Genomic DNA, 26351 nt, shown 5'->3' with positions numbered 1-26351 from the left:
TGAGTTAATGTGATTTTTTTCTGCCATTAAACCAAATGATACTGGCAAAACTTCAATTTTTCAACCAGTTTAAACATTGGTGAACTCGTAATTACAACACTCCAAATTTCTATTAACAACTGCCTAACCCCTTCCACACCACACTAGCGTTTCTGGAACTTGAACCTTCTTTTAGATATTTCCAATGGGAGATTTGAGTCCAGCAATAATGGGATATGATCAAATCCATTTTCAGATAATCTAGTAACTACTGCCAGATAGGAATTGATCCACACTTCATCAGCCATGACGCGATCTAAACATTCTTGGATTAACTCTTGCCCTTTTCTCTTGTACCAAATAAATAGTCTCCCAATCATATCCAAGTCTACCAAGTCATTCTCATTAATGAACCCAGAAAAGAGAGCCATAGAAGCAGTAGATTTAACTCCCCCGCCATCCTTCTCTTAGGGACTTATAATAGTATTAAAATCTCCGAGGACAAGAAACGATTCTGTAGTTTCTAAAAAAGTGATGATAATTTTTTAAATTGAGTGGCCGGTGTCTGATCTGACGTACTTAAAATGCACCCCTACAACTCCTCAAATTTCATTGTTAACTGGATCTTTAACTCTGACAGCAAAGAAAAATCAATAGGAAAGAATAATTTAAATTTCCACCCCCTCCTTCCATACTAGAGCATGCCCACCTGCAATATCCTCCGAATTCACCAACAACCAGTCCACAAAGCCGCATGCCCTTAACTTCCTCTCAACTTGACAAGGTTGATTTTTAGTTTCGCAAAAGAAACCAACCTCTGAAGAGTATGATCTACAAATTTCTTTAAGATTGTGGAATGTTAGGACCCCCTCCTTCCATACTAGAGCATGCCCACCTACAGTATCCTCCGAATTCACCAACAACCAGTCCACAAAGCCACATGCCCTTAACTTCCTCTCAACTTGACAAGGTTGATTTTTAGTTTCGCAAAAGAAACCAACCTCTGAAGAGTAAGATCCACAAATTTCTTTAAAATTGTGGAATGTTAGGGGTCTTCCCAAACCCTTATAATTCTAACCCATCAACTTCATGGTTCCTGGAGTGTCAATTGACGACTAGAACCCTCCATTCTCAAAGTAGCAATAGTGTTTTCATCAAAACACTTCTTCATCTATTCTGGGTTCCCCTTTCCTCCATTCCTCCGTTTACTCCCTATAAAAGACTTGTTACAAGAGCTGTTTTGGCAAGCTATTTCATACTCACTTTTTTAACACCAATACTAGATCTTTTAGAAGAGGCAATTATCTGTTGATCGTGAGTCAAGGCATTCAAAATATCAACCAGAACCAATAGGGTAGCATTGCTAGAAGAGATTCGACCAGTATCCTCCAAATCACCCTCTCGTTCCACCCTAGACTCTAAGTTAGAGGGAGCCTGATGTTTTCATTGTCAATTAACCATGAAAAAAGAGGCTTTTTCCTTGGCTGGGAGGATCCAACATTTGCACCAATCTGTTGTGAACTACCTGGCATTTCCTTCCATTCAAGTCTTTATCCACTTTGAGCGATTCATCAACCTTATCCTCCTTTAGGTTATTCTTAGTAGAGTCGCAACTGAAGTCTTGACAATGCTTGGTATCATGTCCCAACATAGCACAATAGGTGCAGAAAATTCCTATTCGCTCATATATGATTCCTATTTCCACTGTTTTTCGATCCAGACCCACAATTTTTAGAGTGTTCCAGAGTCTCTTATTACCGTTGATTTAATGCGTGCCTCCTTCCCTCTAACTTCAAATAAGTCAATGTGACTAATGTTTCCCAAATGACCCCCCAATTTTCTACCCACCTCCAACGTCTTGAACTATTCTGGAAGCCCCTAAAACTGAGCCCAAATTGAAAAGATAGATATCACGTTTTCAGATACCTCTCCTGATTGGTTCCATCTTTGAACATGAAGCATATAGTTTTTTAACAGCCAAAGGGCTACCCTTTTAATCCTTGTAACATCGGCTTCCTTTTCAAAAAAGAATTGGAATGGATTGTTACCTTTTTCCACTACCCTAAATTCCTCTGGTTTAAACCATATCGAAAATAGGGCATTCTCTAATGTGCCAATAAAAAAAATCTATCAACAAAAATACGACCAAACAAACTTTTAGTGCAAATCTAAATCCTTTCAGATATATCTATTTCTTTCAATACAATCACCTCCTCCTCCTCATCGACATCACCATCATGATTTGTAGGGCGATGAGCCTCCCTGTCATCACTCAAATTCAGTAATTAAAAAAATAGAGGATGGATTGATAGAAGCAAGATTGAGAGATTTATTGTGGAAAGAAAAGAAGAGAAAAGATCGAGTAGAATATAGAAAGAATAATTAGATTATACATGGAAAGGATTAAATGAGAAAGGCATTGGTGATGAAAGAATATGGATTGGGTGAAGATGTTAATGAATAGGTTGTAAAACAGGTTACGTACATGTGATGGGAAGAGCATGTAGAGAAAATTAGCCATGAACAAACCTTCAAGTCACAAAGCGAGACAAAAACCCAAACAGAGAACACTAAAAATATCCTTGCTAGTATAAGATGAATCTAACACATAAATTTCATTGTACTAAATAATGACAATAAGGGTGATTTAGGACAAGTGCCGGATACGAATGTCGATAGCCAAGGTGGTTATGATGCAAATTATTGCTGGTTAAGTACTTGTAAAAAATAATATTTGGTTAAAAAATAATATTTGCTGGTTATGATGCAAATTACTTGCTGCATTAAGAGCAAATCTGGCCATTAAGGTCCCAACGAAACACAATAAATATTTTTTTAAATAGAAAAAAACCTTGAAAGAACTAACTTATCTAAATCAAATTCTGTATAGTCATTAGTCAAGAATAGAACCTCGTAAATGAAAAAAATTCACATTAGCTTTGTTTGTAAAAACTGAAAGGAGAAGAGTATAATAATAATAATAACGAGAAAAACAAAATGTAGCGACTTGTTCGAGGCCAAGATCAAAACAAAAGGATTTGATAGGCACGGAGAATCGCCATTGCCATTGTTATCGCCAACCTTCAAGGCAAGTCGCGCCATTTGATTGAAGACGCTCTTGCTCTGCAAATTGGCTTTTTATTCAACATAACAAAAAACTGAACACTACAGAATAGAGAAAAAAGAGTTCGTAATACCAAAACTGCCCTCAGACATCCAAGGAAGGATTAAAGCAGCACTAGCTCTCAAGCCTGGCGAAGGCGAAAGCTCTTAGGCGGCCACTGCGAATGTTTAGAGAAACAAGCCTTTGGATTTATCATCATCAGACGCATAAATCGCATTACTCAAGCATAAATGGCAAAATCTGTAAAACCCTAATGCAATTGATAAAAAGAAAGAAAGAAATTGAGAATACGAAAGGGACTCGGAATATGGGTGGTGATATATCAGGATGGTCGGCAAGGCCAACATGGCCAATTACGACGAACGAGACCTTAATAACATTCAAATCGTCATTGCCCCCAATTATGCTTTGAAACTGGACACGATAACCAGCAGAGTCAGAGCCTAATGAACAGATACAATGATAAAATTACGATCTATTGCAGAGAGGAGATAGAGAGAATTAAGAGATCGACTAGGGTTGAGGCGTGAATGAATGAATTTGGGAGAGAGCGATAGGTGGTGCTTTATAGGGAGGCTTTTGGTGAATTAGGGTTTCCAGAGTTAGGAAGGTGCGCCGCTACTTAACTATGTTAACAAAAATCATTCATCGTTTATTTAACACGCATGAAAAAGAAAATTAATCTCTAAAATGTATAATCTAATATATAATTTAATTTTGATATCATAATAAGTCAGTTATTTTACATATACATTATATTAGATAATATTGCATTTTTAAAATAAATATAATTACATAATTATATAAAATATTTTAACAATCATTGTTTTAAAATTAAATTTATTTATATAATCTTACTCGATAACAAAATAACTCGAGTTATAACGATTCGAACCAAAATTACATGAAGAAGTCTTATGTGTTCAAAGAACTAGGCAACACGTGCCTAAAGTTATGCCTCCTTAAAATCATCAAGAACTTTAGGAAGAAAAAGTTTCTAGTTTTTAAATCCAAGTAAATAACTATTTATGATGATAAATCATAAATGATTTAGACGCTCACAAAATTAATCAATAAAATAAAAAAATTAAAATTAAAATTATATTCATATAAAATATATTTTGTTCGATAAAAATGTTTAATTTTTAAGTTTTTGTTGATGATTTCATAAATACTATTTTCTTTTTCTCTTTCTTCTTTATTTTCCTTCCATAACTACTACCACTTTTGCTACTCCATAAATCCTATTTTTTTGGTTAAAAAATGTGTTTTACGTCTAGGTGAATGCCTTTGGTCCAAGATTAACATGCAGGGGACGTGGTGCCTACTACACGTGGAAGGCGTGAAGATGACGTGGCAGCATGTGGTTGGACGAACAGGCACCACGCGGGGGGCGTGATGACGTCAGCACGTAGAGGATGTGATGACCTGGCTGAAGATGGTTGGCTGGCTAGAGCAGCACGTGGGGGGCGTGCTGACGTGGATGTATCACGTGGGGGCGTGATGAAGAGGACTTCGAAACCACTTATGAAGCCGGAGACGAAGATGAGGATGGTGATGTGGGAGTTGAGACAGCAGCGAAGAATGTAGTGGTTCATCCCTCGATCAGTCAACCGATGAACATGCCACCTTTTATGCGTGAGGTGGATCTCGACGCCATGCATGCACCAGAGTTTCCGGAATATTCAAACATAAGTGCGTGATGACTAAATAATACCTTGTTGTTAATTTATGCATTGGATTGATTAATAAACGATGATTTCTACTTTCTGTAAGCATTGCTAATCCTGAGGACGGAGAGTTTCGGATTAGAATGGAATACAGTTCTAGAAAGACAGTCGTGGCAGCAATTAGAAGTTACACTATCGCTAGAGGAGTTGACTATGACGTGTATGAGTCTGAGCCATAGACGTTCTATGCAAAATGCAAGATGTATGGGCGTGGGTGCGACTGGCTTATCCGAGCCAGCTTGATAAGGAAAAAAGGTTGTTGGGAGATACGCAGATACAACGGTAGGCACACGTGCTCAATGGGAATGATTTCATAGGATCATTCGAAGTTGGACTCGGATACAGTTGCTGAGGCTATAAGGCCGTTGGTCGAGACTGACCCATCCATCAAGGTGAAATCTATAATAGCTGAAGTCCAGTCAAGGTTCAACTATACCATCAGTTACCGAAAGATTTGGTTGGCAAAGCAGAAGTCCATAGCGAAGGTTTTCGGTGATTGGGAGGAGAGTTACCAAGCCTTGCCATGGTGGCTCTCGGTTGTGGTTCAGAAGATGTCTGGGTCAGTTGTCCAAATAGAAACACGGCCATTGTACAACGGGAATGAGGAGGCGCAAGGAGAAAAAACACTTCATCGCGTATTTTGGAGTTTCAATACATGCGTTCGGGCATTTAGGCATTGTAAGCCCCAAGTTCAGGTTGATGGCACACACCTATATGAAAAGTACAAATGTACACTTCTGGTCGCTGATGCACAAGACGGGAACCAGAATATTGTGCCTATCGCTTTTGCCTTGGTAGAAGGGGAGACAGCCGACGCGTGGCACTTCTTTCTCAGGAATATGCGAATGCATGTTGTCAGAAAAGACGGTGTGGGAATGATCTCAGACCGGCATGAGTCAATTCGGGTAGCAGTATATCGTTTCGGAGGTGACTGGCAACCTCTAAGAGCATGGTGGATGTTTTGTATAAGGCACATCAGCAGCAACTTCCTACGAGCATTCAAAGTCCCTCACTTGCAAAAGCTTGTGGTCAACATCGGGTATTCAAGAACGGTGGAGGAGTATAACATCAACTATAAGAGGTTGGAAGAGCGAGGCGAGGCATATGCCAGGTGGTGCGACGACATCGGACTTAGACATTGGGTATTGGCGTTCGACGAGGGACATCGATGAGGCCATATGACGACGAACCTTGTCGAGTGTATTAACTTAGTGTTGAAGGGTGCCCATAATCTACCTGTGTTGGCACTAGTCCAAGCAACATATTATCAGTTAAATGAACTTTTTACGTGGAAGAGTGCCGAGAGTCACGAACGCAAGCGTGCTGGATTTACCTATTCCGTATTCGCACAACAGCGGATTGAGGCAAATATGCATCAGGCTGGAAATATAGTTGTGCACCGTTTTGACAGACGGAATGAGGTATTTGAGGTGCGCAAAATGACTAGTGGAAAGGTGTCAGTCGTTGATCTTGCGCGACGGAGGTGTGACTGTGGGCACTTTCAGGTGGAAAGAATACCATGTTGCCATGTTATTGCTTGCTGTGCTAACCAGCGTCTCGATTGGCAGCTGTATGTGCATGATGTGTACAAGATGACAGAGGTTCGTAAGGTATATAAATTTGAGTTCACACCGATAGGTGATGCCGAGACATGGCCTTCATATAAGGGACCCACAATGGTATCTAATCCCGCCCTGAGGCGAACGTCGAAGGGTCGCCCGAAATTGACCAGATACTTGAATGAAATGGACTCACGCGACATGCGTGGTCCTCAGATATGTCGTCTTTGTGGTGCTCAGGGTCATAGTTGGAGTCGATGTCCTCAGCGTGCTGGACCGAGTGGTGCGGGGGTTTAGGGTTTTATTTTGATCGTGTTTATATCTCTAAATTTGCAATTTGTCAGTTGATTTTTTTTTATCTTAGTCGTGTTTGTATTTTCAAATCTGAGATTATCCATTGATGTTTAACACCAAGTTAATATAAACATTTACTGCCTTCGTGAAGCAAATATTCAAAAGATTAAGTACGAATTACATCGGTCAACATACAGAACATTAAATACGAATTACATTAAACCTTAGGAATAAATCTAAAAAACCCAACCCAATGGTCACTTCCTACGAGCCATCCAGTTCAGTGCCTTACCCATCATGCCCTGACCGGGCCGCGACGAAGTATACCTATCAGGCAGTGAGTTTTGTTTGTCAATGTTCGTTGTCATTTGCTATACCGTGCACGATGAGTTTTGTAGAGTTGTAAAATAGTCTTTGTGATAACATACAAAATCACATTTCGAAAAGGGTGAGCAATATTTTATACAGGAATCCTGTACAAGTATTTGGTGGGCTGATACAATTTCAAATAATGCCCATCACGGATGACACCAGCATGCAGCAGATGTTCTGTATTTATCAACAAACCCGATTTCACGTGCTGATGATAGAGCTGTACGTTGAGTTCGAACAGCATTCGAGATTGGACGTGGTCAGTGAGGAGGTCGATGTTGATGAGTGCGGGGACCTAGATTGGGAAGAAGATAACAACGATAGTGAAGAGGAGTTCGAAGCCAACTATGAAGTCGATGACGAAAACGATGACAGAGACTTGGCAGGCAATCCGGTGATGCAGAATGAAGCGGCCTCGATTGTAAGCCGGCACCCGTTTGGTGTTCCATCTTTTATGCGGACTCTGGATCTCGAAGCCATGCATGCCCCGGAATTTCCAGAGTATGCGAATAAGGTATGTTATGATTATTAATTCAAGTTACCATTAGTGTGCATTTTATTTGCGTTGTCTGTGTAATGGTGGTGCGCATGTTGTAGGTGAAGGCAACATTGCGGCGGAAGATGGTGAGTTTAGTGTCGGAATGGAATTTGGCTCTAGAGAGTCGGTGATATCTGCAATCAAAAGCTACACTATCTCTAGAGGAGTTGATTACACTGTGTATGAGTCTGAGCCGCAGACATTCTATGCGAAATGCAAAGGTTATGGTGCCGGGTGCGACTGGCTTATCCGAGCTAGCTTGATTCAAAAGAAAGCTTGTTGGGAGATCAGAAGATACAATGGCAAACACACGTGCACCATGGGCACGATCTCACAAGATCATGCCAAGTTGGACTCAGACACAATTGCAGATGCCATTAGGCCGTTGGTCGAAGCAGACCCGTCGATAAAGGTGAAGTCTATTATTGTAGAAGTTCAATCCAGGTTCAACTACACTGTTAGTTACCGCAAGGCTTGGTTGGCTAAGCAGAAATCTGTCGCAAAAGTTTTCAGTGATTGGGAAGTTTCTTACCAGACTCTGCCGGTATGGTTAAAAGCAATGACTGCAAAGATGCCGAGGTCTCGTGTCCAGATAAAGACGCTCCCCGTTTACCGTGAGAGTGAGGAGGTTCAAGGTGTAAGAGTTTTGCATTGCGTTTTTTGGAGTTTCTATCCATGTATAGTAGCCTTCCGACATTGCAAGCCACTGGTACAGGTTGATGGCACACACCTGTACGGAAAATATAAAGGTGCACTTCTAGTTGCCGTTGCACAATATGGGAATCAAAATATTGTACCTGTTGCATTTGCAATAGTCGAGGGTGAGACGGCAGATGCGTGGGAGTTTTTCCTAACCAACTTGCGGAGATATGTTGTTACGATTGATGGTGTCGGCATTATTTCTGACCGCCATAACTCCATCGATGCAGCAATAGCTCGCAGTAACGGTGCATGGTCACCACCAAGAGCATGGCACATGTTCTGCATCAGGCACATCGGGTCCAACTTCTTAAGGAGGTTTAAGGCTCCGTATTTGCATAAACTTGTGGTTAACACAGGTATTTGATTTTGCTGATATGATTGTATTCACAATAATTTTGTGGCATTTGCTTATGATTAAATGGTTTGTATAACAGGATATTCGAGGACAGAACAAGAGTACAACAAGAACTACCAAAGGCTTCAAGAGCGGGGTGAGGCGTACACGCAATGGTGTGATGAGATCGGTGTTGAGAGATGGGTGTTGGCATTCGACAGGGGTCATCGTTGGGGACATATGACGACAAACTTGGTAGAGTGCATAAATTCTGTCCTAAAGGGTGCACGCAACCTTCCTGTGACTGTCATTGTTAGGTCTACTTTCTATTGGCTAAACGAGTTGTTCACTCGGAAGAGCGCCGAGGCTCATGAGCGTGTCCGCAATGGATTCACGTATTCAGAATTTGCCATCAAAAGAGTAGAAGAAAGTTTTCGACATGCAAGAAGCATTGTGGTCAATCGGTTCGACAGGCGCAACGAGGTGTTTGAGGTTCGCGAGATGCCAGATGGGTCCATTTACACTGTTAATCTCGCACAACGACACTGCGACTGTGGCCATTTCCAAGTTGAGCGACTTCCATGTCGCCACGTCCTTGCATGTTGCGCTAACCAGCGTCTTGATTGGCAAGTATATGTGCATGACGTGTACAAGATGTTCGAAATTTGCAAGGTCTATAGAGGCGAGTTTGTCCCGATGGGTGACCCATCTACGTGGGCTCCGTATGAAGGAGCGAAGGTGATCGCGAACTGGACATTGAGGCGCGCAACCAAAGGAAGACCCAAATCAACCCGCTACTTGAATGAGATGGATTCGCAGGACATGCGTGGTCCTCGCCGGTGTACTACATGTGGTAAGGAGGGACATAGCCGGAGCAGATGTCCACAGCGCGCAGGTCCAAGCTCTGCCGGGGGTCAATCGTGATTAAGCCTTTTGCATGTTAACGTATTTTAAACTAGTCAGTAACTTTGTATGTAACTTTTTATGACCTATTTAACTTTTCATGTAACTTTTTTTGTGCCTTCATTACTTAGTTCTAACTAGTGTGTAAGCTTTTTTATGTCTTTGTGCATTTTACTTATGTCTTTGTGCATTTTATTTATATATGCATTAAATAATAACCACAACTGTAGTTAAAATGTGCAACACACGGAACTAAAACATAAATATATTATACAAATCTAAGTACATAGTAACAGATACAATGACTAATAGAAATATCTAAACATACTATACGATCTACATTACTGAATGGAAACATAAATTGAAACAGACTGAACTAAAAAGCAACAACCTACTTCCTTGGCGCCTTCTTCGCATACTGCGATGGGGTGTATTTGTCCGGGGGCGCAGTTTGTGTCCGTAAATTATACCGATGACCTTGAGATATACTGGCGTCACCAACACCGACATCTGGCATGCTGGCACCGCCAGCGTCGACATAACCGGAACTACTCATACCCGAAGCGCTATAACCACCATAATGAGACTCGTGCTGGAGGTCAAGTCCCAGGAATCCCTCTTCCGGTTGCGGGTACTCATTCAAGTCGAACAACTCGGTGCGCGGCGGTGCGGACGGACGAGGAGGATCTACATGCCCCGACGATCGATCCATATCGAAGTCACTGGCATGACCTGATGTTGCACGACGACCAACAGACGGCTCACTACCAGCAGGCCCTTGCTGCCCTGGCGCTGGAAAGAGATGAGATGTCTCTCTCATGAGCCGAGAGAAGCTGATCGAATCTAGAGCACCCAACGGACTAAACTGACCATCAGCTGGAATTACCAGCTGTGGTATGTAGGGATCCGCTACCTGATGTTGTTGTGGTTCAGGTATGTATGGTTGTTGCTCCTGAACTACCGGAAACTGTTGGGCATATGCCGGCTCCTGAACGTGCTGCTCGTATGCCGGTTCCTGAACGTGTTGCTCGTATGCCAGCACCTGATAATGCTGCTCATATGCCGGCATCATAAAAGGGTGCTCTAATGCCGGCATCTGAAAGTGGTGATCATGGGCCGGCACCTAAATGAAAATGAATGCAACTAATAAATAACGGTAACAGTAATGATAATAAGTAGAGGAAGTAATATTAATACTAATAGACCTTAATGATACCTGAAACCCTTGGTCATACGCCGGATCTTGATGCTGAGGTCCAACTGGTTGTGGTGGACCTTCTTGTGGTTCACCTGCAACTCTATCTGACAGCTGTAGGTGAGCCCCGTACTGCTGTGTATACCAGTCATAGTACAATGGGAGGGGATGAAAGTCGACAATCTCGTCCCCGACTTGCAGTGAGTTATAGCGGCCATAACGCCACATGTCAAGCCATTCCTTGGTCCGGTCTCTCCAGTCATGATGCTGGGCACCGCTCAAACGCCTGCAATGAGCACTGCCGATCTGAAATGCCGGGTCTGGTGGAAGCTGCTGCAACCCAAACTGTCTCGAACTCGATCTGTTGGGTGCCACTCTATACATTCGAACGATACTAACGGCGACTTTGTGGAATAAACAAATTTGGGCCGAGGTCTTGTGGAACATCAACTCCGACATACGGCCGCCATGTAAACTGCACATCAGGTACCATGAGACCTATTAGTAACATTATTATTCTAAATAAGCACGGTAACATAAATAGTTAAAACTTACATCATTGACTCCCATGTCATCGAGTCCTTGCCTAAACTGCGCTGTAGACCTCCGTGTATATCTTGTATGCCGGCGCCAATGACTCCACCTAAGCTCGAGTAGGATGAACGCAATAAGAACAACAACAACAACAACAACAACAACAACAACAACAACAACAACAACAACAACAACAACAACAACAACAACAACAACAATAATAATAATAAAATACAATACCGTTGCGCAAGTGGAACACCAACATCAAGGAGCTCATTTCGCGGTATAGGGGCCATGAACGGCATTCGCTCCCACGCCCAAACAAAAAGCAGAATGAGTGGCCCATCTATTTCTTTACAGTTGTACCATGATGCACGAGACAACGATCTATACAGATGTGCCAGACTAGCTACCCCCCAACTATATTCCGAAATCCGATGAAAATCTCGAAGTAGAGGCAAAAACTTTGAATTTAAAGACGTAGTAGACTTATCTGGGAACACCACTGTACCAAGCACACAGAAAATGTGAGCCCTAACGTACTGCTCAATAGACTCCTGCGTGTCACACGGTTCAATGTCTCTGCACCGCCGGACCCATGCAAGATTTACCTTGCCCAACACGTGATCGTCCGGACCTGGTTGCCGACCAAAACAAGCGATGCAGTTATCCACTAAAAACTGGTAACTGCTATCCGATCTACCCGTGACGGGTTCTCCGTTAACCTGGAGGCCAAGTATATGTATCACGTCCTCCAGCGTCACCGTCACCTCGCCCACTGGAAGGTGGAACGTGTGGGTTTCTGGCCGCCATCGTTCCACCAAGGCACTCAAGAGTGCAGAATGACCTCTCATTTCGCCTATTCGCGAAACGTGTTGAAATCCAGTTAATGCTAGTGCCGTTGCAGCTCTCTCATTAAAGGTATCTGGCGGATCAAGCTTTCTAGGCAACAAATTTCTGGTCGCCTGCAAAATAAAAGATAATATTTATTCAAATTAACAACAACTAACGCAATAATAATGATGATGATGATGATGATAATAATGCTACGGCTACTACTACTACTACTATTACTAATAATAATAATGCTGCTGCTGCTGTTGCTGCTGCTGCTGCATATTAATAATAATAACAATAATAATACGGCTAATAATAATTATTATTATTATTATTATAATAATAATAATAATAATAATAATAATAATAATGATGCTACAGCTACTACTACTAATAATAATAATAATAATAATGCTACGGCTAATAATAATAATAATAATAATAATAATAATAATAATAATAATAATAATAATAATAATAATAATACGGTTACTACTAATGATAATAATAACAATAATCATAATAACTACTATTATTATTATTATTACTAATAATAATAATAATAATAATAATAATAATAATAATAATAATAATAGTAATAATAATAATACGGTTACTACTAATGATAATAATAACAATAACCATAATAACTACTATTATTATCATTACTACTAATAAAAATAATAATAATAATAATAATAATAATAATAATATTGCAACTATCAGTAATAATAATACCGATAATAATAATAAAAATAACAATAAACCGGTCCAAATAAAATTAAATAAAATAAAAATAAATATATTTATTTATCACAAATTAAAAAAAAAAACTTACTAATTCCGGATGATCCAAATACTCAATAATATGTTCTTCAGGTAACGTAAAATTGCGAACCATTTTTTTTATGAACTAACTAAATTCCTAAATCTTTTACTCTTCTTCTACTTCCTCCACTTTCTCCAACTACTCAGCGCACCAGCCTCCCCTCTTTCCGCACAATGGAACCCACCTCACCGTTTTTTTCTTCCCTCTTTGTTGCCTCTCCTCCTGCATTTTTCTTTATAAATGCACGCTCAACTTCCCCATTCGAAACGTGTCACGCATGCAACATAGCTTTCTGACAATCGCAACCTGCGATTAATTTCTCCCCACTGACAAACGCAACCTGCGTTTGTTGAGTTCCAAGCGGTCAATACGCAGCAGCAGGTGTCTGTCTCCATGCAGGGAGCTACGATAGGTTGCCAAATTTGACCTTCCAACACTGACAAACGCAACTTGCGTTTTTTAAATTCCTGACTATGGCAGATCCACATATCAGGATTACATGCCATGCACTCATTAAGCTGCATATCACCATTTTTCTATCCATTCAGAAAATAATTTCCAACAAAAATCACTCATCGTTTATTTAACACGCATGAAAAAAAAATTAATCTCTAAAATGTATAATCTAATATATAATTTAATTTTGATATCATAATAAGTCAGTTATTTTACAAATACATTATATTAGATAATATTACATTTCAAATCAATAATTATCTAATAAAATAAATATAATTAAATAATTATATAAAATATTTTAACTATCATTGTTTTAAAATTAAATTTATTTATATAATCTTACTCGATAACAAAATAACTCGAGTTATAACGATTCGAACCAAAATTACATGAAGAAGTCTATGTGTTCAAAGAACTAGGCAACACGTGCCTAAAGTTATGCCTCCTTAAAATCATCAAGAACTTTAGGAAGAAAAAGTTTCTAGTTTTTAAATCCAAGTAACTAACTATTTATGATGATAAATCATAAATGATTTAGACGCTCACAAAATTGATCATTAAAATAAAAAATTAAAATTAAAATTATATTCATATAAGATATATTTTGTTCGATAAAAATATTTAATTTTTAAATTTTTGTTGATGATTTCATAAATATTATTTTTTTTCTCTTTTTTTTATTTTTCTTCCATAATTACTACCACTTTTGCTATTCCATAAACTTTATTTTTTTTGGTTAAAAAATTTGAATATAGTTTGTAAGTTGGTGTTTTGATTGTTTAGGAAGAAAAAATGTGTTTTACGTCTAGGTGAATGCCTCTGGTCCAAGGCCAACACGCAGGAGGCGTAGTGCCTGCTACACGTGGAGGGCGTGAAGATGACGTGGCAGCATGTGGTTGGACGAACAGGCACCACGCGGGGGGCGTGATGACGTCATCACGCAGGGGACATAATGACCTGGCTGAAGATGGTTGGCTGGCTAGAGCAGCACGTGGGGGGCGTGCTGACTCAGCACGTGGGGGCGTGCTGACGTGGATGTATCACGTGGGGGGCGTGATGAATCAGCACGCGGGGCGTTTTGACACGTGGCAAGCTGTGATTGGCTGAGACAATCAGCACGTGGGGGCGTGGTGAAAACTCTCCTCTATATAAGGTAGTGCTCGAGTCCATTTTCATTCTGAGTAAGAGTGTATGAGTGTTCTTTGAGTGTGTTTTAAGGGTAATGGAGGGTACCGCAAAGTTGGTGGTGTATCGCGACGGTGAGATAATACATAATACTCATGAGGGAATGAGGTTTGTGTGCCAGAATCCATTTTTGTTTGTGGTTCCATGCACCATGACGTTAATGGAGCTTCATAATGGTCTCTGTCAAAGCATGGAGAACAGTATGTTAATGAGAGTGAGCAGAATTCTGTACCAAAATCCGGTTGTAGTTTTTGGTGGTCTAATACAGTTTGATACCATGCCAATCACAGACGAAGTGAGTATGCAGAATATATTTCAAATTCAGCGACAGACTCAGATGCGACAGCCACAGATTGAGCTGTATGTTGAGTTTGAAACTGTAGAGGCAGAAGGGACTCAAAATGATTTAGAGGTGGCGGATGATAGAGCTGCAGTGTACGAGGGAATGAACAGTGACAGTGAAGAGGACTTCGAAGCCACTTATGAAGCCGGAGACGAAGATGAGGATGGTGATGTGGGAGTTGAGACAGCAGCGAAGAATGTAGTGGTTCATCCCTCGATCAGTCAACCGATGAACATCCCACCTTCTATGCGTGAGGTGGATCTCGACGCCATGCATGCACCGGAGTTTCCGGAATATTCAAACATAGGTGCGTGATGACTAAATAATACCTTGTTGTTAATTTATGCATTGGATTGATTAATAAACGATGATTTCTACTTTCTGTAGGCGTTGCTAATCCTGAGGACGGAGAGTTTCGGATTAGAATGGAATACAGTTCTAGAAAGACGGTCGTGGCAGCAATTAGAAGCTACACTATCGCTAGAGGAGTTGACTACGACGTGTATGAGTGTGAGCCACAGACGTTCTATGCAAAATGCAAGATGTATGGGCGTGGGTGCGACTGGCTTATCCGAGCCAGCTTGATAAGGAAAAAAGGTTGTTGGGAGATACGCAGATACAACGGTAGGCACACGTGCTCAATGGGAGTGATTTCACAAGATCATTCGAAGTTGGACTCGGATACAGTTGCTGAGGCTATAAGGCCGTTGGTCGAGACTGACCCATCCATCAAGGTGAAATCTATAATAGCCGAAGTCTAGTCAAGGTTCAACTATACCATCAGTTACCGAAAGACTTAGTTGGCAAAGCAGAAATCCATAGCGAAGGTTTTTGGTGATTAGGAGGAGAGTTACCAAGCCTTGCCATGGTGGCTCTCGGTTGTGGTTCAGAAGATGTCTGGGTCAGTTGTCCAAATAGAAACACGGCCATTGTACAACGGGAATGAGGAGGCGCAAGGGGTAAAAATACTTCATCGCGTATTTTGGAGTTTCAATACATGCGTTCGGGCATTTAGGCACTGTAAGCCCCTAGTTCAGGTTGATGGCACACACATATATGAAAAGTACAAAGGTACACTTCTGGTCGCTGTTGCACAAGACGGGAACCAGAATATTGTGCCTATCGCTTTTGCCTTGGTGGAAGGGGAGACGGCCGACGCGTGGCACTTCTTTCTCAGGAATATGCGAATGCATGTTGTCAGAAAAGACGGTGTGGGAATGATCTCAGACCGGCATGAGTCAATTCGGGTAGCAGTAAATCGTTTCGGAGGTGACTAGCAACCTCCAAGAGCATGGTGGATGTTTTGTATAAGGCACATCGGCAGCAACTTCCTACGAGCATTCAAAGTCCCTCACTTGCAAAAGCTTGTGGTCAACATCAGGTATTCAAGAACGGTGGAGAAGTATAACATCAACTATAAGAGGTTGGAAGAGCGAGGCGAGGCATATGCCAGGTGGTGCGACAACATCGGACTTAGACATTGGGTATTGGCGTTCGACTAGGGACATTGATGAGGCCATATGACGACAAACCTTGTCGAGTGTATTAACTTAGTGTTGAAGGGTGCCCGTAATCTACCTGTGTTGGCACTAGTCCAAGCAACATATTATCGGTTAAATGAACTTTTTACGTGGAAGAGTGCTGAGAGTCACGAACGCAAGCATGCTGGATTTACCTATTCCGTATTCGCACAACAGCGGATTGAGGCAAATATGCATTAGAAACATGGCAAAATGAGGTATTTGAGGTACGCAAAATGACTAGCGGAAAGGTGTCAGTCGTTGATCTTGCGCGACGAAGGTGTGACTGTGGGCACTTTCAGGTGGAAAGAATACCATGTTGCCATGTTATTGCTAGCTGTGCTAACCAGCGTCTCGATTGGCAGCTGTATGTGCATGATGTGTACAAGATGACAGAGGTTCGTAAGGTATATAGATTCGAGTTCACACCGATAGGTGATGCCGAGACATGGCCTTTATATATGGGACCCACATTGGTCTCTAATCCCGCCTTGAGGCGAACGTCGAATGGTCCCCGAAATTGACCAGATACTTGAATGAAATGGACTCACGCGACATGCGTGGTCCTCGGATATGTCGTCTCTGTGGTGCTCAGGGTCATAGTTGGAGTCGATGTCCTCAGCGTGCTGGACCGAGTGGTGCGGGGGTTTAGGGTTTTATTTTCATCGTGTTTATATCTCTAAATTTGCAATTTGTCAGTTGATTTTTTTTATCTTAGTCGTGTTTGTATTTTCAAATATGAGATTATCCATTGATGTTTAACACCAAGTTAATATAAACATTTACTGCCTTCGTGAAGCAAATATACAAAAGATTAAGTACGAATTACATCGGTCAACATACAGAACATTAAATATGAATTACATTAAACCTTAGGAATAAATCTAAAAAATCCAACCCAATGGTCACTTCCTACGAGCCATCCAGTTCAGTGCCTTACCCATCATGCCCTGACCGGGCCGCGACGAAGTATACCTATCAGGCGGATTTCACTCCGTCCGTAGGTCATATGGGTGCCCTGGATCCCGGTCATTTGCACTTGGAGCGACTAACCCACCTGCCTCTGCCGGACGGGCCGACCCACCTACCTCTACTGGAGCGGATGCACCGGGGTTGTACTCGTCAACTAATGTGTATGTCCACCGAAGGAATCTACTGTCACACGACGCACCCACTGACGAGTGGTCGGAAGCATGACCCCGCAAACCATGCGTCGTACCGACTGATGCCCCATGTGGATCAGCTGACCCTGACGGTGAATACATAGCACTAAAATCGGACCAACCACCCAAACTAGCATTGGCCCAATTCTGTTGTTGCTGATCTCCGTGACCGCCGACGGAGAAGTCAAAGCAATCATCACCGGATGGAATCGTCAGTATGGGCTAATGCAACTGGCTGGATTGGCCCGGGTGGCTTCCCTGAGGGTGTTGGCTGTGCTGAGAGTGCTGGCTGTGCTGAGAGTGCTGAGAGTGGTGGCTGGATGCACTGTGGTGACTGTGATGGCTACCATGACTCTGGTCCAGTGGCTGTGGTACATAATAAGGAAACGATTCAAACACTGCATGCTGAGGTGGGGGCTGAGGTGCAGCTGGGTCCTGAGGAACATACTCCGACAATCTCAGCATATGTCCGAACGAGCGCACATACCAATTCTGATACTCCTAGGTTGGTGTAAAGTCCCAGGTCGGAAGGGGGTGCAGATCCCGCAGTTGAGTGTTTCGCCTGTTGCTCCACTCCACTATCCATGGCCCATGCAAAACTGTCCAGTCATGAAGCTGCACTCTGCGAAGAGCGAGGCAATGCTGGTCCAGTGGAATGTCCCTTGCTCCTAGCGGGGGAGGCTGTGCGAACCCAAACTGGCGCATCACTCGTTCTGCAGGGTGCCATTCGATACACTCGAACGACAACAACGGAGCAACGGTATCACACATATCAAGATATCCATGTAACTCACCGGGTATGATCATTCCTTCGTACGGCCGCCATTCAAACTGTCACATATAATTCGTATGTCATAACACTAACATTAATGTTTGAAAATAGGAATCACACGAACCATAAATATTTACCTCCTCCATGTAGTCTATATCATGCCTAAAATTCGCTACGGTCTTCGCTAACCACGATGTGGTCCGTTCCGAATGACTCCACCTGGTACATCATACGTTGAAAAAATTTACATAAGTAACCGTAAATGAAATATGCATAGTGAATATAATATCCGACAAGAACCATAAATATTTACCTCATGGCAACTGGTATCTCTGCAGGTGGAAGGGTATGTTTCGGTACCGGCGCAAGACACGGCATTCGCTCCCATGCCCAAACAAACAACAGATTAAGAGGGCCATTCATCTCCTTCGTATCATATCGTGATGCATGGCATAGTGCTCTGTAAAGATGTGCAAGACATGCTGACCCCTAACTATAAGTATGGATCCGCTCGAAATCGCGAAGTAACGGTAGATACTTCGCGTGGGCGTATGCGGTCGACTTATCTGTGAATAGGGTCGACCCTAATATAGAGAAAATCTGACATCTGACGTATCTCTTTATGGACTCTTCAGTGTCCAACGGCTCTGCATCTCTGATACGTCGAACCCAACCAAGCTTTATATAGGATTTCGAATTACGACTGAGTACTGGTTCACGTCCGAATACTGCCATGCTCTGACTTTGAACGAAGTCATTACTACTGTCAGTCCATCCACTCACAGGTTCTCCATCGATAGGTAAGCCAAATATATGTGCGACATCTTCCAATGTTACTGTAACCTCACCCACCGGCAACATAAAAGTGTGAGTCTCCGGCCTCCACCTTTCAACCAGAGCAGCTAATAAGGGGTGAAATTCTCTTATCATCCCAATCCTCGATACGTGGTAGAATCCCGTGGCGCGTAAATAGTTTTTCACCATCGGGTTCCACGTCTGTGGCGGATCCAGTTTACGCACCAACAAATTTCTGTTGGACTGCATTAACAAAAATATATTTATTAGATAAATTATAAATATAAATTTATTAATAAACAAATATTGACATATTTATTTATTTTAATATTTTATTTATTAAAATCATTAACGTGGTAATATTTACTATTTAAAAAGTTTATGCATTATTTATTAGTATACAAACCGTTTAAATAGATATATGTATATATATTATTATTGTTATTATTATTATTATTATTATTATTATTATTTTAAATTAATATAAATGAATGACCCAGGCGATATTTTTTTCTTCGTGCGTAAAAAATATATTTTTTTAATATTTAAAATGCATATTTTCTAATATTTATTTATTTATTTATTTATTATTTTAACATTTATTTATTAAAATTTTGAATATTTGCAACATACCACCAATTTATTTACAGATTTATTTTACTATATTATTTTTATATTTTATGGTAGAAAAAATATATTTTATTATAGAATTTTTATTATATCATATAATATACATTTTATTATAGTATATTTATAACATAACATTAATCCAAAATTAACAGAAAAATAAAATTATATTCTAATATATTAAATAACAAAAAAAATAACAGAAATTTAACACACAATAAAAATATAAATTACCAACTTATATAAATTGGATGATCCAAATAATTTATAATATGTTCCTCCAGAGCACAATAATTACGAACCATTTTTTAAAATAAATACAAACTATTTTTTTTCTCCTATTTCCCAATCTTTCTCTTTTTTCTACGGCAACCTCCTTCCCCTATTTGTTGATCCGAAAATTCCCTGGTAGTGAAACACACTTCTTTCTTCTACTCTCCCTAACACAACACACTACTACCATATGACCAAGGGTGCTGGCTGAGGCTCTTTATAAAGAGCTTGCTTGCTGTTTACCGGGGTGGAAGACTATTCCCTGCATGGAGGCAGCAGTCAACACGCCCCCCCGTGGTGCAGACCGCATTGGAACTCCGCGACGCCAGCTCCTCCATGCCCCCCTGTGGTGCTTGGCTTCCTGCATGCGTGCCGTGTCACCACGCCCCCTGCGGGTGCTGGGCTTCTGACACGCGGCTGATCAGCAAGGACAGCATGCCCCCTGCGTGGTGGATGCTTCCTCCATCATCCGGTAAATCACCCCACTCCCCCATAACCTGCAAAAACACCAACACCTTTTCCATAACAAAAATAATTTCAGACTTTTTTTTTCATCAATCAAAATGTCAATCTCAACCTTAATCTCAAATTTTTCTAGCAATTCTTTGATTTCCCTCAACCACTACTTCACCAATCTTCCTTTCTTCGAATTCGATTCAAAGTCTCAAGTGATCCTGGAATCTAACCTTGAAGCACCCAAAATCTTGCCTCAAAATAATCCCTAAATTGAGACGAACAAGGCTCATGCCTCAATTGAAAATTGTCGCTGCAAATCTTGCTCCTGAGGCTGTGAAACCATTCGTCCAATAGTAGCAGCAGCAACAACAACAAAAACTGAAACTAAAGAACAAGTGTTAAAGAGGTGTTCGATAGTAGCATCTTTTAACTTTGGTTTCAAGGAGAAATAAGTTCCTTACTAGTTATAAACGCGAATTGAATTACTTACAAAATAGAACATAGAAAAAATTAAAATGATAGGCAAGAGAAGAGAAAAAACAGAGAATTGCACTTTGGTGAAAGTAGAAGAAAAAAGTCATAAAAAACTTAACATTAACGGACAAACTAACATGAATGTGTGTCTATGATATACATCATTATAATTGAGTATAACCGGACGTGTTAATATCATGAGGAGGGTGCAACTATGCTGTTCCGTCCAAGGCCAAGAACTAAGTTCAATGGGATGCTTTCATTTCTGTCTTTGCCATGGTTATTATGACTACAATGTGCAAAATGAACATGGCCATTAACATGTCCATGATAGTAATCGTGATTGGAATTACTGAAATTCACATTAATAACATGATGCCCAATATCATTGCCCTTTGTGCATTCAGAATGAGAATGAGAACGAGAATGGGAGTCTTTGTTTGCGATGAAGTGATGATGGACAAAAGGGAAGGGGAAAGGGAAGGGAAGGTGGAGGGGATGGTGGTAGTGGAAAGGGGTTGTGGTGGCGGAAAAGGGTGAAGGGTAGAGACAGAGGAGGAGGGAGCAGCGATTATATTGTTTGGGTTAGGAATTGGGTTTGGAGATGAAGGGAGATGAGAGGTGAGAGGTATTTATGGAATTGTAAACAAAAATTGGTCATTTTTGTCGAACAAAATATATCTTATATAGGTATAACTTTAGTTTTAATTTTTCATGGTCAATTTTGTCAGCATTCAAATCTTTTATGGTCAAAAATAGCTATTTACTCTTTTAAACCCTATACAGCTAAACTTGTTACTAATTATTGATATTATAATCAAATAATTTAGTCAATTAGTTGATAGTTATAAATTAGGTAAGATTAAGTCAATTAATTAGCGGTTAGATGTCAATTAGGTTAGATTAGAATTAATTATGAATAATTGTGTTTTATCTTTAGTAGGTATTATAATGATTAATTAGTGTATATAAATATATAAGCTGAGGAGTAAACCTAAAGTTTTTCACATTAAAATCACTGTCAACATATGGTATCAGAACATAGGGTTCTTTGTTTTTTAGCCATTTTTTTATTTTTCAGCCACCATTTTCTATGGTATTTTATTAGTTTGCTACTCTTATCTGAAATATCAAGCCTATAGCCAATGTCAGAAGGTTCCAGCCATTCTATCATTATCTTCTTTAAACCATCTATTTTAGTCTCTATTCATTTTCCATCTTTCTTCTTTTCAAATTTTGTTTGTGTTCCCGTCATTTTCTTCCTTGTGGGCAGGGCGGGGGCGGGGGATGCCTCCCTGCTCCCCGTCTCCGGCCCCAGAATTAATCTCCATCCCCGTCCCGATCTCCGCCGTGGGGGATAATTGTCCCCATCCCTATTCCCCTCGTTTCCCGTATTCCCCGTGGGGCCCCATTCCCTATCCCCTTATGTTTAACATTCATATGAAAATTATAGTAAAAAATATCAAAAAATAAAAAAACAAACTAGAAAATACTATTACAAATACACAAACATATCTTATCCAAGATTATAAGTCCACAAATACAACATAATAAATTATAGTCCATAAAATAAAATCTTAAAATTTCCATTTAAAAAAAATAATAAGATATAGTCTTTAACATCAAGTAGAAACTGGAGAGAATTGCGGTTGTGGGAGAGAACAATGTATGGTACTGTGGGAGTTTTGGAGTTTGAACAAAGTGGAGATGGAAGAGAGTTGGGACTGGGAATAGAGAGTGGATGGCGCAGCAAACAACACAGTGAGTAAGGAAGACTGAATAATAGGGTTAGGGTTTTTTTAATTTGTGAAATTACTAAAAAACTCCTATGTTAGAAATAAAGTAAGGTTATTTAAGAAATTTCAAATATTCGAAAAATTATCGGGGATGGGGCGGGGATCCCCGCTCGAGTCCCCACGATTGTATCGGGGAAATTTTGCTCCACATCTCCATCCCCACGGAAAAAATTCCCCACCATTGGGCCCCATTCGGGGTGGTCTCCGTGGGGATCCCTGCCTCCTGGAGATTTTTGACACCCCTAAGTAGAGATAGAGGAGGAGGGAGCAACGATTATATTGTTTGGGTTGTGAATTGGGTTTGGAGATGAAGGGAGATGAGAGGTGAGAGGTATTTATGGAATTGTAAACAAAAATTTGGTCATTTTTGTCGAACAAAATATATCTTATATAGGTATAACTTTAGTTTTAATTTTTCATGGTCAATTTTGTCAGCGTTCAAATCTTTTATGGTCAAAAATAGCTATTTACTCTTTTAAACCCTATACAGCTAAACTTGTTACTAATTATTGATATTATAATCAAATAATTTAATCAATTAGTTGATAGTTATAAATTAGGTTAGATTAAGTCAGTTAATTAGCGGTTAGATGTCAATTAGGTTAGATTAGAATTAATTATGAATAATTGTGTTTTATCTTTAGTAGGTATTATAATGATTAATTAGTGTATATAAATATATGAGCTAAGGAGTAAACCTAAAGCTTTTCATATTAAAATCACTGTCAACATATGGTATCAGAACATAGGGTTCTTTGTTTTTTAGCCATTTTTTTTATTTTTCAGCCACCATTTTCTATGGTATTTTATTAGTTTGCTGCTTTTATCTGAAATATCAAGCCTATAGCCAATGTCAGAAGGTTCCAGCCATTCTATCATTATCTTCTTTAAACCATCTATTTCAGTCTCTATTCATTTTCCATCTTTCTTCTTTTCAAATTTTGTTTGTGTTCCCATCATTTTCTTCCTTGTGGGCAGGGCGGGGACGGGGGATGCCTCCCTGCTTCCCGTCTCCGCCCCCAGAATTAATCTCCATCCCCACCCCGATCCCTGCCGTGGAGGGATAATTGTTCCCATCCCTATTCCCTGTGTTTCCCATATTTCCCGCGGGGCCCCATTCCCCATCCCCTTATGTTTAACATTCATATGAAAATTATAGTAAAAAATATCAAAAAAATAAAAAAACAAACTAGAAAATACTATTACAAACACACAAACATATCTTATCCAAGATTATAAGTCCACAAATACAACATAGTAAATTATAGTCCATAAAATAAAATCTTAAAATTTCCATTTAAAAAAAATAATAAGATATAGTCTTTAACATCAAGTAGAAACTGGAGAGAGTTGAGACTGTGGGAGAGAACAATGTATGGTACTGTGGGAGTTTTGGAGTTTGAACAAAGTGGAGATGGAAGAGAATTGGGACTGGGAATAGAGAGTGGATGGCACAGCAAACAACACAGTGAGTAAGGAAGACTGAATAATAGGGTTAGGGTTTTTTTAATTTGTGAAATTACTAAAAAATTCCTATGTTAGAAATAAAGTAAGGTTATTTAAGAAATTTCAAATATTCGGGGAATTATCGGGGATGGGGCGGGGATCCCCGCTCGAGTCCCCACGCCTGTCTCGAGGGAATTTTGCTCCCCATCTCCATCCCCACGGGAAAAATTTCCCACCATTGGGGTCCCATTCGGGGCGGTCTCCGTGGGGATCCCCGCCTCCTGGGGATTTTTGACACCCCTAGGTAGAGATAGAGGAGGAGGGAGCGGCGATTATATTGTTTGGGTTAGGAATTGGGTTTGGAGATGAAGGGAGATGAGAGGTGAGAGGTATTTATGGAATTGTAAACAAAAATTTGGTCATTTTTGTCGAACAAAATATATCTTATATAGGTATAACTTTAGTTTTAATTTTTCATGGTCAATTTTGTTAGCGTTCAAATCTTTTATGGTCAAAAATAGCTATTTACTCTTTTAAACCCTATACAGCTAAACTTGTTACTAATTATTGATATTATAATCAAATAATTTAATCAATTAGTTGATAGTTATAAATTAGGTTAGATTAAGTCAGTTAATTAGCGGTTAGATGTCAATTAGGTTAGATTAGAATTAATTATGAATAATTGTGTTTTATTTTTAGTAGGTATTATAATGATTAATTAGTGTATATAAATATATGAGCTGAGGAGTAAACCTAAAACTTTTCACATTAAAATCACTGTCAACATATGGTATCAGAATATAAGGTTCTTTATTTTTTAGCTATTTTTTTTTTATTTTTCAGCCACCATTTTCTATGGTATTTTATTAGTTTGCTGTTCTTATCTGAAATATCAAGCCTATAGCCAATGTCAGAAGGTTTCAGCCATTCTATCATTATCTTCTTTAAACCATCTATTTCAGTCTCTATTCATTTTCCATCTTTCTTCTTTTCAAATTTTGTTTGTGTTCCCATCATTTTCTTCCTTGTGAACCATCTTTTATATATATATATATATATATATATATATATATATATATATATATATATATATATATATATATAACTTCTAAATATTAAAATTAAGCATTTTCTTAAAATTTAGAATGTCCAGTGCTAGTACAAATACTCCAGTAGAAGATGCGACAACCCTAAATATTCATCCTAAATTGTCCAATATTATATCAATTATTTATGACTTTTTCTGGTACTCTTACAATTACATCTGAAAAATTAAATGATAAAAGCTTTTTTGGATGGTCAGCATCTGTTGAATTATGGTTCATAGGTCAAGGTCTCTTAGACACTAAATCTACCAATGAAATTTCTGAAGAAAATAGAATTCAATGAAAAATGTTTAACTATCAATTGTGTGCATTATTATGACAGTCAGTTGATCCTGCATCTTAGTTAATTTAAGGTCTTTTAAGATTTATTCTTTCTTTTGGAAAAAGACTCAAAACTTATTTTCAAATGATATTTAGTGCCTATATGATTCCGCTTAGAAATGGGTTTTCCTTAAGTAGATTGATCATGATATGACCATTTTTGTTACTTTGGCCCAAGCTACAGTGGAGGAGTTAAAATTGTTTCTACAAGCCAACACTCTAGAAGCCTTCAAGACAAAGCTAAACAATTAGTATATGGTAATGGTTTTGCATGCAATGCACCCAAATATATACATCCTCAAATTCAGTTGAAGTCGCTGCCACAATGACTGCATTAGGTTTTCGTGGTGGTCGAAAAACTCGTAGAGCTTAAAGAGGACGTAGAAGTCAAGCGGGCCAATGCCCCGATCATCCCCCAATGCTCCTACTGTAAGTGAATTGGGCATATTAAAGATACATGCTATTCTCTTCATGGATTTTCTAAGAAAACTGTCAATGTTTTTCAGATAGGATTGGACCACAATGAAGAGAAAACAATTGATGCACCTTCTAGTAATCAACCAATTGCCATTTCTCCAATAGAATTTAATGAATATCTTTAGCTGCGGGCAGCAAAATAGAAGCCATCTCTTGATACCACTATTACTCACTTGAATCATTTTACAGCATGCATATCTCAATC

The 26351-nt window shown here is 39.7% G+C and overlaps 3 protein-coding genes and 3 non-coding genes across 6 annotated transcripts; 3 read left to right on the top strand and 3 right to left on the bottom strand.

Annotated features, from left to right (window-relative positions):
- Window positions 1-2975: 2975 nt before the first annotated feature.
- Window positions 2976-3103, bottom strand: LOC112804641 (small nucleolar RNA snoR86). Its single transcript, XR_003203254.1, has one exon. It is a non-coding gene; the product is annotated as a small nucleolar RNA snoR86 (small nucleolar RNA).
- Window positions 3104-3183: 80 nt separating this feature from the next.
- LOC112804738 (small nucleolar RNA SNORD14) lies at window positions 3184-3307 on the bottom strand. Its single transcript, XR_003203354.1, has one exon. It is a non-coding gene; the product is annotated as a small nucleolar RNA SNORD14 (small nucleolar RNA).
- Window positions 3308-3399: 92 nt separating this feature from the next.
- On the bottom strand, window positions 3400-3500 carry LOC112804642 (small nucleolar RNA Z43). The gene has a single exon (XR_003203255.1). It is a non-coding gene; the product is annotated as a small nucleolar RNA Z43 (small nucleolar RNA).
- A 1416-nt stretch (window positions 3501-4916) lies between these two features.
- On the top strand, window positions 4917-6005 carry LOC112803824 (uncharacterized). The gene is made up of 2 exons (XM_025847283.1): window positions 4917-4991; window positions 5151-6005. The coding sequence occupies exons 1-2, from the start codon at window positions 4917-4919 to the stop codon at window positions 6003-6005; spliced, it is 930 nt and encodes a 309-aa protein (XP_025703068.1).
- Window positions 6006-6011: 6 nt separating this feature from the next.
- LOC114927784 (uncharacterized) lies at window positions 6012-6689 on the top strand. Its single transcript, XM_029298739.1, has one exon. The coding sequence runs from the start codon at window positions 6012-6014 to the stop codon at window positions 6687-6689; it is 678 nt and encodes a 225-aa protein (XP_029154572.1).
- A 1226-nt stretch (window positions 6690-7915) lies between these two features.
- Window positions 7916-9556, top strand: LOC112803823 (uncharacterized). Its single transcript, XM_025847281.1, has 2 exons — window positions 7916-8654; window positions 8733-9556. The coding sequence occupies exons 1-2, from the start codon at window positions 7916-7918 to the stop codon at window positions 9554-9556; spliced, it is 1563 nt and encodes a 520-aa protein (XP_025703066.1).
- Window positions 9557-26351: the final 16795 nt, after the last annotated feature.

Source organism: Arachis hypogaea, chromosome 5 (genome assembly GCF_003086295.3).
Source record: "Arachis hypogaea cultivar Tifrunner chromosome 5, arahy.Tifrunner.gnm2.J5K5, whole genome shotgun sequence".
In the NCBI taxonomy this organism is placed as follows: domain Eukaryota; kingdom Viridiplantae; phylum Streptophyta; class Magnoliopsida; order Fabales; family Fabaceae; genus Arachis; species Arachis hypogaea.
This window is presented reverse-complemented; position numbering and strand designations above follow the sequence as displayed.